At 33.3% G+C, this 14,286-nt stretch overlaps 1 protein-coding gene across 2 annotated transcripts in view; it reads right to left on the bottom strand.

Annotated features, from left to right (window-relative positions):
- RhoGEF64C (Rho guanine nucleotide exchange factor at 64C) overlaps positions 1-14,286 on the bottom strand; it is a 100,266-nt gene that overhangs the window by 23,051 nt on the left and 62,929 nt on the right. For both annotated transcript variants that reach the window (XM_013316830.1, XM_013316832.1), the window contains one exon: positions 7,163-7,275. In XM_013316830.1, coding sequence (XP_013172284.1) covers positions 7,163-7,234 — 72 coding nt within the window. In that variant the 5' untranslated portion in view covers positions 7,235-7,275. The remainder of the gene's footprint in view (positions 1-7,162; positions 7,276-14,286) is intronic.

The raw sequence follows: 14,286 nt of genomic DNA, 5'->3' as shown, positions 1-14,286 counted from the left end.
TGCAGGCATATTATACATTTTCCTGCACTGACGAAGTCGCGGCCGACCGCGACTATATCAATAAAACTTAATAAGCGTTTCTACAATAATTCAAAATAAGAAAGTCCAAATGATATTGTGTCGAGAATCACTTGTGTTGCCTTTCCCCAATACTTATATAACCTTGGTGCTAACTCTTTGTGTACAGTATAGCACGGCGCGGCCATTGTTGGCAATTGAATGGGCAAACAGATTGCATCTAGTACTTTCCTACGTCCGACAATACCAATTACCGTCCGACGCCCTGAAGTCTTATTCTTCTAAGTAGAGTACAAATAAAATTGAGCAATCAGTTCTTACGTTCATTTATACGCTACCTTTAGTTCGATTGTTTTAGTACTTTTTTCGATTGAAATTATTTTCATTGAACCAATTAAATGTATTCTTAATGATTCATGTTAAATTATATACGTACGAAAATACGTTCACTTACCTACTCTCAAATAAACAAACGATAACTATCCTTTTTAGCCGACTTCAAAAAGAAGGAGGTTATCAATTCGTCTGTTTGTTTATTTTTATGTGTGTTACCGCATAACTGCGCCCCTGGTGCACCGATTTTAAAATTTTGAATGTTATTTTGGAGTCGGTCTCTGTCTAGGTATAACTTAAACGTAAATAGGTCTAAGACATCAGGCCGACACCATCTCCGGAATAACAATAATTGTAAAGTATAGACATATTTCAACAAAGAAAAGAAATTTAAATTTAAAATACTTAAAATTCTCATACATTAATACAAACGTAGATTATCCAATGTATATAGAGTTGGATATAGCAATGCCCAATATAAACAACATTCCTGAAGGAAAGTGAATACCGTGGAAGCATACCAGTCGCGCAGGCATGCGACCACTTTACTCTGACCTCTCGGACCACGCACTCAAATGCACTTCCAAAGTAAAATCAAATCTAAGATTGTATAATCTACTTCGTATGTTGCAGTCAATATAAAAGCTAGAATGTTAGATCTTTTAACTTTTTTACAATAAAATCTAAATTAAAACTCATCGAAAGTAGCAGTTGAGTTGATATTTTATTTTATTACAAATTAGACACCTTTTTGCTAAAATATGAAACCTTTAAAAAGCTTTTAGTGTATACTAAAAGCTTTTTAAATACTAAATCTTAATTCAATAAAACTTATGAAACAAAATTCCTTACCATATCTTTGTAACTATAAATGAACCAAGATAATTGCAATAAGCCACGTCATACGCAGGCGCAACTAAGGCGCCAATAATTGCATCAACCTGTTATACATACTCGTAGTTTATGCAATAAGTGATATTTAATAAATCGCGGAAGCGTAAACCGTAGTTACTAAGTTATTATTTACGGTGACTGTTCGAACTTCGAATGCTCTACCAATAAGTCCCAACAATTATGTTGTCGAAAACTGGCACACTTTATAGGATTTAATTTTTTTAATATTAGCAGATTTTTGTTAATTTACTTATATTTCTTGTACCATTCCATCGAAGCTTTAGGCTTCTGCTAGGATCTGGTTTACGATAATAGTCGAATGGCGAGATTTGACTTGTCGACCACGTGATCGCAAATCCCTACCCTTAACCATTAGGTTTTTAGCGCTTCTATTGACTACTATAATTGAGAAACAAATATAATACATGTTTTAATACAAGTATTTGGTGGTAGACGGCGATCTGGTCAAGGTTGCGTTAGGATCCTGGATGCGGGTGGCGTAGGACCGAGCTTTGTGGCGATCTTTGGAACCTATGTCCAGTAGTGGGCATCATATGGCAACGAACGATTTGTTGGTGGTATTTCACGGTAACAGTCGGGAGCGGAATATGAGTCTAACAACTTATCCTACCATACTCACCACATCACCTACCAAATTAAATAATATGACGCGGTAAGGAGGGCAAAAATAATCAATAGACATGTTGCATAAAAAACTTATCTACGCGCGGGCTATACAAAAATAGATTTGCAATAGATAGTGACAACCAGCAACCTTTGTCCCAGTCGTGTCCTACGCGACCTCATTCCGTACTCCGATATAAGTCGTGAGGACGAGATTAGGTTTTCTGCGCATACCGAGCCAAATACAATCGACATGGCGTGTATTTGAAAGTAAGGTCAAACGAGAGTATTTTTAAAAATACAATAAGTCAAATCAGTAATAGTCAGACATAGTTAAACATTGCTCGCACGCACTAGCAGTTGTTTCAGAGTAACGTATTAAAATAATATTATAATATTTACCCAGATATTTTCTAATTTCCGAACAAACATTTTATGGAGTTAATATTAACAGAATCTATCTGTTTTCTTCTCACTACGTTATGTATCTTTCTTCTCTCTTCTGTAATTGAAAACGCGCCAAGTAAATATATATTAACAGCGTCTCATACGTCTAGTCTAGTAAAACTTTATAAGACTAGTAAGTCTTAAGTTGACGTTAAGCTAACTGCAATAGTAGTTGTAAGCTGCAGGGATTTTCTTTATCTAGCCGTCTTCTTAAATCTCATGAATCTGGTTAGACCAAAGGTGTCTACAACTTCAATCACTTAGTTTAAAGGTGGCTAAGCTTTAAGGCCTTAATGCAATCTGCTGCTTCCGATGTTTTAGAAACTAATTCTTATGTTAGACATATAATAAGTATTTAGGGAGGACTTGTTAGGATTATTCATGTCTTGGAACGGAGAGTTACGAATTCTTGATATGAAGAACTGGTTGAAAGAATAATATATAAATGTATTCGTCGACACAGATAATCTTACTTCTTACTCTAATATTATAAATGCGAATGTTTAGATGGATGGATAGATGGATGTTTGTTTGAAGATATCTCCAGAACGGCTGAACGGATCTCGATGAAATTTAGCGTTCATACAGAACAAAATCTGGCAGAACACATAAGGCTACTATTTTTTTTTAATTCCGCGTGGACGGAGTCGCGGTCAACCACTAGTTTTAATTATAAATTTTGCATTGTAATTCAGACGAACGTCGAATACAAAATAATTTAAACAACATTCGACATAAAATTGTATTATATTTTAAATTACAATTTGTTAAAATGATTACGGAAATTAAATTTGGAAATCATGCAATTATTACAATTAAAATATCGTGGATGTGACTTTCCGTACGGTAAAGTTATAATTTAATTGAAAACATCCGCAATTTTGTCCGGACCGTGTTAGCGGGCAAAACATGTGAATCAATTAACATAGACAACGCATACATATAGTCAACATAATTAAGTGTAGTGTAAAATAATCGTAAATAGACACAACATTTGATATCGATTTGTCTTCTGAAAATAATAAATCTTGACGAATTATTCGACATTTTTTTATTATTGAAGAATTAGTTTAAAAAAAGATGGTAGTATATTAGAACAAATAGCTTCAAGTTTTATAGAGATTAAATACTTTTTGTTACTCTAATAGTTGAAAGTTTAAGGCGAGGAGTAAAACGTCTTGGCACCGGCTAGAATACATGAATATTGAAAGATTTTAAGAGCTTTTAAATTACGCTAGATGGAGTTACTGGCATTAATTCTGTAAGAATACTGTTGATATATTTCTTACGTTAACATAATACAAATTTCTAGTTAATTTTAGACATTATTAGTTAGAATCCTTTGGCGCGATTTAGTTAACAAGTCAAGAGTAAGATAGATTAGTGAGGAGACATAAACGTTAATATTTTTAAAAGGCTAGTGTTGCACCGATACACCGGCACAGTGTCGGATTTCCTTCCTAACAATACTTAGAATTTCTTGTATACTTATTACGATCAAAGAAATATACCACTAAAGAAACTACATTTCTCAACTACGAGCATTAAAAAAATTGTGCCAAAGAAGCGTTCAATGATTTCATACTAGATTAATCTATAGATCGGATGAATTTAGTTCATCTATTTACTGTCTCCTTTATTAGTATGATTAGATTTGATCAGTGATTCATACATATCTAACCATCAAACTAACCACTGAACTAAAGGCTCTTTCAATGTAATAATACAAAAGAATTACCTTAATCAAATTTCTTTTATACAAAAACTGTTTTTGTTACTTCAAAGGAAATGTATTAACTTATTTCGTTTCATCTCATAACTTTAATTTTATCATGGGATTACTTTCCGAAATTATTATTTCAGCTTTATCTTCTACGCAGGCAAGTTAACATACTTTGAATTTTAAGAGACAGGACCTGTTAAGCGCGCTAGTTCACCAATATCAACACAAAATAACAAAAGTTCCTCACTTGTTTACTCATTTCGCGTGTGTAAATTATTGAGTCAGTACACGTTCATAAATATGATGTCATCATTACCTCACAAGCGAAAAGTGGAATTTATTTAGTACAAAGGCGGCCGCTTTTGAATCGTCCGTTTTTCTGTAGTCAAAGATTACAAAGCCACAACTTATTTGGACCTCAAGGTTTACCTTGAGTACCTACTTTAATTAGACTTATCTTTTCCTTAAAATATTATAACATCGTCTTTATACAATGTACATAAGATAATAAAAACAAACTTAATTAAAACAAAAGTATATTGAAACATTATTCGGAATAATATTTATACTTTTACAAAAAAAATCTTATTTATCGGCTTTATAGTACTTACTCTAGACATAAATATCCGAGTTTAATACCCGGGAGTTGCTGAGTCTAAAATCCCCGTTTAAAACGTATTGTTATCTCTGTTTTGCCAAATATGTTAGACAGGGATGACGATATCGATATGTTTTATACAGAATTTTGGTGACAGTAAACTACGGTTAGACTTTACATTATTTAAAAATAAAATTTAGTTTAATCCAATCATGGCAATCAGTAATTTAAATTTTCATTTTATTTTATCGTTTAAAATAAATTAAATTGAAATACAAAATACTTATACACTAAAACGTAAACAAAATGCTTTAAATGTTTGATACAGTAGCAATGGTCGTCCGGCAAAATATATTTCCTCGAAAGCGACAAAGCCGACTGCCGCTTAACTAGGCCTTTGAGCTGTTAAACTAACATTTGTTTTGAAGAAATTTCTGCACGAAACGATAGTTATATCTAAATTGTGCAACGTGGGCGTATTGAAAATGTTTTAGCTTCGTTTATTTCCCTCTCTGTGCTGTCGAACAAAAACCTCGTAATACAAATAATAATAAAAAATATATTTTTGTCTTTATCAATCATAATTTTAAAATGTCAAGGAATTATTATGAAGCTGTACCTTTCTTTATTACCTGATTAATAAAGTGGGTAATGTTTTTCAGCGCATACGTAAGTTTGTTTTATGTATGTGGGTTGGGTTTGTTTGTATAAAAACTATATATTGACTTTGTGAACTGATTTTGACGAGTGAATTATCATTCAGTTCTTCATTCATCTCCCTCGAAGAGTCAAAGGGTAGAATACTTAAAAATGCGCTAAAATAACGATTTAAAATTTCTGTTCCTATAGATTTTTCCATTGCTAAATCTTTTCCTTGATGTTTCCGAATATATTTCAAAAATAAAAAAGTGTAATATTTAAATTGTTCAAGTTTATAAACAAAAAGTTTTAAAACGCAGCCAATAGATGGCGTTGTTTTGTCTGTTAATGCCTCAGTCAAGTTTTCTTTAATTTAAGGTTAGGTTATGTTCTTAAACGTACAAAACCGATATTACATTCTAATATATATTTCAATAAATGATAAATTATTCTCTGCCAGCCACAGTAGGATTTAAAATCGTTATAACAGTACAAAGAAATTGATTGCGTTGCTATTGTCAAATGCATTGCGAAGTGTCGTGAGGAAACCTTGGTAGTACGCAAGTATTGTCATGAAATCACTATTGTTATCTATAATTAAATAACATTGAAATGCTACCGTGAGATTGGTAAATCACTGTGAGAAAGTGCACCAGAGCATACAAACAATGACGAAAATGAAATGAGGGAAAGTGAAAATATGCATCCATCTAAATACAGTATAAGAACTAGAATTTCACAAGCTTATTTGTCGTGAAACTTTGTTTTCCATTAAAAACCATGAACGAAATTTTACATCAATCAGCTCACTATACGTCCCCACTTAAGGGCCTCTGATCCCACCCTAAATCAAGGGTGACGGCTATAGTCAACCACGCTAGCCAAATGCTGGTTGGTTGACTTCACACATATCTTTAAATATTTTCTCGGATATATGCAGATTTCATCACGATGTTTTCTTTCATAAGACGTCCGAATAATTAATACAGAGAAATTTAAAAGATATCTCTGAATTATTTGAATTCACGATTTGATGGATGAATTTGACTGGTTTGATCTATTTATGTAGGTTTAGCTTAGTAGTTTAGGTGTAGGTAAGAGAATCGGTGTCTCAGGGGTTAAGCACTTGACTTGCAATCTGCAGGTCCTGGGTTCGTATCCCGCCATGTACCAATGTGTTTTTCGGTTTCCGATTTACATAAGTACATTTATCCGATGTTCTTACGGCGAAGGAAAACATCGTGATGCAACCTGTACATATGTGAGAAGAAATTCAAAAAAGATATGTGTGAAGTCAATCAACTCACACTTGGCCAGCGTGGTTGACTATGGCCTAATAACCCTTAAGTTAGGGTAGGCTCCGAGCCCCTCGGTGGGGACGTATAGTGAGCTGATGATGATGATGTAGGTTTACTACGACTCGCAATTTTCAATCAAAATGCAAGATAGTTAAGCGATCCTCGTGCCAAGTATATTCAATGCATTCACAACGGTTTGTAAACAATGACTCAGCCACTATACAAACTGTCTTTAACGGTAAACGCAACGTAAGCACTTGTTTACAATTGGACGTTGGGTAATTTAATAGGTGGTTTACTAACGTAAACACGAATGAAAGGTACCGTAATTTAATTTAAAGTTAATACAAACACATTAATTTGAAGTATTAACTAAGAATCATGTCTTATCTAAATTGAACAGAAATATCATAATCAATTAATTTACAAACTACAATGGTCGTAAAATTCGTATAGATATTTAACTTTCTTTCAAATTACAATTACCAAAGTCTTACAGGCCGATTTCTCAAAGTTATGTTAGGAATCTTCAAGTATAAGATGAGTTTGAACAGAGCCATCTTTAGTGCAATGTCTTGAAACACTCACCCTCTGCGTGGCGTAGCACGGGGGATCGAGCGCGCCCCCGGGCCGGAACATCGCCGCGCTGACTGCTGCCATCTGCCGGCTACCTCACTTTGCCCTTCCACCGAAACATCGCTCTGTAATAAGAGAAAAATAGCCTTCAAAAATAAATCTTCTACGTATGATTTTAAAGTTGAAATTCACTTCTAAATAACAATGTTTCTTGTGACCCATGATACCTACACATTTTCTTTTAATTGTTTTGGATATTATGAGATATAACATATATTTAGAGTACTATCAGGCATGGTAATCATGTATTAAGAATAAATTGAAAAAATCTGGTGCTTTAGGACGACGAAAGCCAACACACTAAATATTTAGGAAAAGTCACAGGTAACGGATTTGAGTAACTTATAGTGTTTTATATGAAATGATAATTCATTCCACATTAACTGTCGTGTTGAATACTAGCGGATATTTTTCCCATTATGAGTACCGGCTGAGCATTGTGCAACGCAACGCATCCGCACAGTAGTCGCAGTTCGCCGGTGCACTCGGTGTCAACGACCCACCATAGAGCCGCGGCTTCCCACACGGCTGGTGTTAATGACTGCACAAGTACTGACGTACGCAAAGATACACTACGTATCCGGATTGTTTGTTTAAGTTAAAAACAAAAGAAGCTTTCCAAGGTACAGTCAGCTGCATAAATATGTTAACATTGAGATAGCTTCAAAAAGTAATATACGCCTTCTGTGTCAAAAATATGTATACACACATCCGTCCGTACACTTCCGACTACGATTACACATTATTCATAAATTCGAGCTTATATATTTTTTAAACAGAAGACCTATGTAAGTTTTTAAATTTTTGTGAGTGTATACATATTAATGCAGTTGACTGTACAAAGGATTAAATTCACTTTCATCTTAGAATCGATGTCGTAAAGAAAATTGTTACTATCAGAAAGTAGTTTGTTACTTTTATACATATGTTTCTATGGTAAATCTTCGGCCTAAATGCAATATGAGCAGACTACGCGATACGACTGTACATATCTAACCTCCATGACTTCAAACTTATTTTTAGTCTTGTTAAGGTCAAAGTGCATATAAGAGAATTTGAAAAATCATAATTAATTAAATAGTTATTTCTATTAAATCCCATTTCAAAAGATTAACATTAATAATGTATATTTGCAAAGTGGTCTGCGAATGCAAATAATAAATTACTTATCAAAGGTCATATAAATATGCATCTATAAAAAACCTTGTGATATGCCATTTGTGGTTATAATAATAGTTGTTAGAACAAGCTCACCTCGAATTTCTTCATTTATCTATACAACATTCAGGAAGAATACAAAAAACATTATTTATATTACTGGAATCATTTTAATTATATACAAGTATTATACATAATTTTGTTTCTTACAATAATTTTATAAATACGAGTATCGATAATAAGTAAGCGTATGCTAAGATGGATGTGTTTTTTTTTTTTTTTTTTTATGGGCGGCGCTATGCCACCCTCTCGTTTCCCCTAGCATGTTGTGGCCAGAGACTTTGGTTACTTTATTTGAATTATTCACAAAATTCATACACTAGTTGCTTATAACTTAATACATTTTTACTTACTGCTAATTTAAAACTTAATACTATACAGTTAAAAAAAATTACTTAAAATTCAATATTACTATTCACATTTTAAAATTTCTTAATGAAATAAAATTGATAAAATTACAAAAAAAAACTGATGTCAAGCAAAGATGGATGTGTGGTGTAACAAGAAAGGATAAAGTTAGAAATATGTATATTAGAGGAACTTTGAAAGTAGCGCCAATGATCGAAAACCTGAGGAGTAAAAGATTAGCGTGGTTTGGACATGTTATGCGGAGGGATGATGATGATATAAGCAAAAAAGTAATGAGATTAAATGTGGATGGCAACAAAGGTAGAGAGGACTAAAAAAAGTATGGAATGACTGTGTGAAAGAGGGTATGTGTAGGAAGGAGGTAGATTCGGATATGACGGCTGATAGAGATGTATGGAGGAGTAGTACATACCGTGCCAACCCCCAATAGGGATAACGGCAGGTTTATGATGAAGAAGTAAATCTTTGCCTCATTAAAACATTGATGTAATTTAATTAACAATTCCATAAAATCCACTATAGCTGATCCAGCGTGGGCAGACTTGCAAGAAACTAGTATATTACCGTATTAATATTGCATAAGAAAGTAGATAAAGGAATGTGGTCGCGTTTCTCTTCACGTTAATGCACAAAACATAGACATGCAAGGACATTGAATAAATTGTTTTAGTACATTATATGATTACTAACTGTAACTCCCGACTGCGTCCGCGCGGAATTACAAAAGTCTTAATTAGTAACATGTGTTCTTCCAAATTATGTTCTACATCTATCCCTTTTAGTAAGATCGAAGATACCTGTAACAAACATCAATCCAGCTTTCGCATTTATAATATTAGTAAGTATAAGTTATTCATATAAAAATAACTATATCTCGTCTGCAACTCTACCATTTTAATTTTTTCATGTACTCAATAATTAGTTGTAATTTAGAGTATTCCTTGCTATTTTAAATGAATGAATTTTGTTAATGTATTGTAGAAATGTACCTAATTTATTATAAACTTATATAAAAACGGCTAAATACTTTTACATAATATTTTTATTCAAAACAAATGCTTTCTTTACCCCTCAATATTGATCTTTGTATGAAAATATCATTAAGGTCACTAGTTGATCCGCTTTTATTAAGCATACCCACACATGAATTTCTGTGACACGAACAATTTAATTAAATTCTAATATCGTGTACACAATTTGGGGCCGTGTGTACACCGGCTAAAAGCCGCAATCAATGGCCGCGGTATGCTTGCGATGCGCGTCGTTAATTTAGCCGTGTGTACACAAGCTTTCAAAGACTAAGTTATTTTTCATTATTCTAAAGCCTTATACTTGTTATGTCCCGTATAGGACAGTAATCTTGCCGAAATAGCAATGCAGCAATGTTCTGAAGTAAGCAGGGAACTCTTTAAGGTAGAGATTAAAGGTCGTTCGCTATAAGCAATCCTTGGTCGAACAAGTAAGGTTGGTAACAAACAGTTCAAGGTCGCACATACCCCAATTGCATTTTGCATTGGCCACTAAAATGCTGCTATTACCGAGAATTTTATGCTGGGATTTTAAATGTATAGGTCAAATTCCTAACGTAAGTTCACATAAATATATTTAGTTCTTATTTATATCTGTATGGATTTCCTTACTGTTAATTATCTAATAAATCAAATGTAATATCATCATATTCATTGTCTTGATGTCAGACACCCGAAGCAGCGGTAACCGGCGTGTTTCCCTTCACGAATGATTTACCACGGCCGCACCATGTCTACTTTCCCACGGTTGTATTCAATCAAGTCGTCACTAATTATAAAGAAATTTAAAATACTAAATTCTGTAAAATAAAATGTTTACTTGCAAATATTTTATTTAATAAATTTAAATAGTAAATAATTTTTTTTAGTTGTGTGTTTTTTAAATCTAATTATGTGGAATTTTGAAAATAACTATTTATTTGTTGCGTTGTGTGTACGGCAGAATAGGTTTACGAGTACGTTTACACGCCTCTGCATTACGTCGCCACAATTTCCTTATCTTTTTTTCAATCCTTTCTTAGAAAGGTAAGAAGGACTAAGCGTATCCATACAGATGTATCCATTGTTTCCTTCACATTAATACAACAACAATAACACCCGTAACCCATAAGGTTAGACAGAGCTTACTGATGGACCTCTCTGCTCTTTTCGTTATGATATTAGATTATAATTTTATGTATATTACACGTTTTTATATTTTTTTTTAATAAAGAACACTCGTGCCCCACATCCCCGACCCAAAACATGTTAGGGGGAACGAGAGTCCATTAAAAAAAATCTCTCTCGCTTCTTACGCTTTTACATACATACGTCGCTAATTACTATTCTATTATAGAAATCAAAAAAGAAATTCTTTATTTAAAATACTCTGGACCTATAGGGTCATAATATATCACGTACACCGGAACTGTAGAACCTCTACGTATAGATAATTTACACTAAAAACTGCATTAACAGTCATCGTACAACAAGTGCCACTTTCTACGGGAGAAACGGGCCTACATGTTAATGCCGCCTTTGAGTTGTAGACACATATTGCCTAATAGCCATATCGGTCGCGACGGCCGCGTTTGGTGCGCCCCCACTCGGCATACTGCGCTATAAAGCAGGGCTGCTCAAATCGACGCCCGAAGGTACTTTTTTTTTAATGCGAACCATACAATGTCGCACTGATGTTTTTTTTTTTTTAACTTAAGTAATGTAACTGCAAATTGTTGAATCTACCCATAACTTTAACTTAAGAGCTGCTTAGGATCATATTTTATTACTCCTCAAAAGAAGACAAACGTATACAATCTAGAAAAAATTATTACGAGTTAATTTATCGCAAACTTAAGGCGGCACTAAAAACTAAATAGTCAGAAAAGTGAAGTCGGCTCATTGGCCTATTTAGTTTTTTTTATGTTAATAAAAATTCAAGATGGCAGTTGGAGAGACGACTTAAACAAAAACGGGCTTACAAAATAAGAAATCTTGTTTATACAGGTGTATACAATAACTAGCAATTATATACTCTATTTTAAAGTGTTAAGGTTCATTTTCAAATATCAAATTATCATGACACGCAAAGCCGATCTATCGCAGAAGAAAGATCAATCATTATTTTAATCTTAAACGCTACTACATAGGAAGTAAGAAAACTATATATTTCTTGGATTCTTACAATATATACGGAATATGTGAAGTTGTTCAAATAAGAATTCTAATACATTTATGGGAACGTACTAGGGAACATTTTACAGATGTTTGAGCTCTTCCTGACCTTTGAAAATATTTTGATAAAAAGCTAAAACTCATTTTAAGAAATCTTATCAAAAAATATTCATACTAAAGATTTTACATACAGTTTTTATTATAAAATAAATAAAAAAAACCTCAAAGATTAATCAAACTTTGTTTTTAATTTTACGCAGGGATTAATTTTGGCCCATTTCGCCACGATTCCCGAAAATTGTTTGAACTCAAATTTCTCGCAAATGGCTTTAAATTGCATTGGAAATCGTACCTTTATAAATTGAGATTAATGATCCGATGCCGTGCGCCCGCCTCGTATATCACGACCTCCTCTTTGAAATCAATTGAATAACGCTTTACATCTAGAAATCGGACAAACACTATACATGCGTATTGAATTTGATAACTACTTTCAAACTGTTTAAACCTTTTGAATCGAGATTGTATAATCGCACTAAATCACAACAACAACAGAGAGAATCGTTTACCCTTAACTTATGGTACTCCATACTACACGGCACTGTAAACTTTTCGTATTACGTATACTAGCTGTCGCCCGGAACTACGTCCGCGCGGAATTAAACACAAACTTATAATTAGCCTTTTTTATTTATTTACGAAAACCATTTTTTTTGTCTGTCTGTCTGTCCCCAAGGCCGCATTTTGTCCGGGTAGTCTCCGGAACGGTTGGTCGGTATGACAGGAAGGTAGCTGAAGCACGCGGGCATATAATAGTGTATATTATTTTAATTCCACGCTGATGAATTCACAAGCGACCTCTAGTGTAAAATAAAACTAAAATTGTAAGTAACATAAACATATGTCAATTTTCCTTGAAATATTCACGGAATTAAAGTTGCATCGTTTCAAAGACAGATGTTTAAATTAGCATAGATATAAAACAAAGTAACGCTTTCCATGAAGACAACGAACATAACTCTAGCAATCAACAGTAGTGTCACGTGCTTTCGAGTAATAAGCACGTGCTCAGTTCGATAGGTAAAGGTGAAAACAGACGAACTGATATAACACACTATAAACGCAGTCAAACCTTTATAAAGGAAAGTCCAAGGGATATTTTTCTCGTTTACAGAGGTTTCTCTCTAACTCGAGTTTCTGCGGAGGTCGGAGGGAAACGGATTATGATACTGGCTTGTAGAGGTTTCGCTTATCCAAGTTCGAATGTATATCTGACCGTGAAATTTCGTTGCCGTAGCACCTGTTTAAATACATGTTTTCTCTTTTTTTTTTCAAAGGAATTGTAAGAGATGACTATATGATTAGAAGTGTCTCGATTTGATGTGTGCAGAAATTGTGGTAGAACGATATTTAGTTTTAAATAATTTTATTACACATATTTTAAAATTTAGAACGCTTAATTTACTTATAATATGTAAGTCACTTTTAAATGAAAATAAATCGCATTCGGTCGCTAGTGCATTTCACCCTTTATTGAAGTTGCAGATGGTGCAGAGCTGACTCTCAAGTTTTGTTTGCTTAGTTTTGTCTCACAACAATTTCTATTTACATTTACATATATACTAACTTTGTTTTATTATTTTAGATACGACACAAACAAAAAGAACTTTTGCAAAAGAATTTAAAAGTATCTTACAAATGTTATAAATGCGAATGTTTAGATGGATGTTTGTTTAAAGATATCTGTAGTACGGCAGGATTTCGATGAAATTTGGCATACATATAGAATGCTACTAATTATGTTTTTTGACCCTTATTGTGCCAAGATTTCTTTTCTGAAGAAATGTATAAAACAAAGTTAAAAATTATTTTATAGTGATCGTATATTTTTATAAAGTTGTATGTATGGTATACAAAATGAACATAAGAGTTAAATTCGCGTAGACGGAGTCGCGGTAGACAGCTAGTAAATAATAAATTTTATTGTATAAAATAAATTTAGCAACACTGAACATAGATTTAAAGCTTCATAATAACATCGTACAAGGAGTCAGTCAGGTTGGCCTTATTACGAAAGCTGTCAATTCATTTGTATACAAAAATATAACAACGAACCTCGTTAACTGCAAGGTTGAGTTGTCGCGAAAAAACATACAATTACATGTTGACCGCGACCCGAAACATGACCGGTTGCAGGGTTGCCAGGATCCAGTGAATCTGAGCCACTCATGTCGCTCTAGCTCAGATTATTAAGTGATTTAAAGTTATAGCAAATATTCAAAATGTCAAAGATAAAATACTAGAGTT

The sequence above is a fragment of the Papilio xuthus genome, unplaced genomic scaffold (assembly GCF_000836235.2).
Source record: "Papilio xuthus unplaced genomic scaffold, Pxut_1.1 DF826945.1, whole genome shotgun sequence".
In the NCBI taxonomy this organism is placed as follows: Eukaryota; Metazoa; Arthropoda; class Insecta; order Lepidoptera; family Papilionidae; genus Papilio; species Papilio xuthus.
The sequence above is the reverse complement of the archived record's forward strand: the minus strand, read 5'-3'. Positions and strand labels throughout refer to the sequence as shown.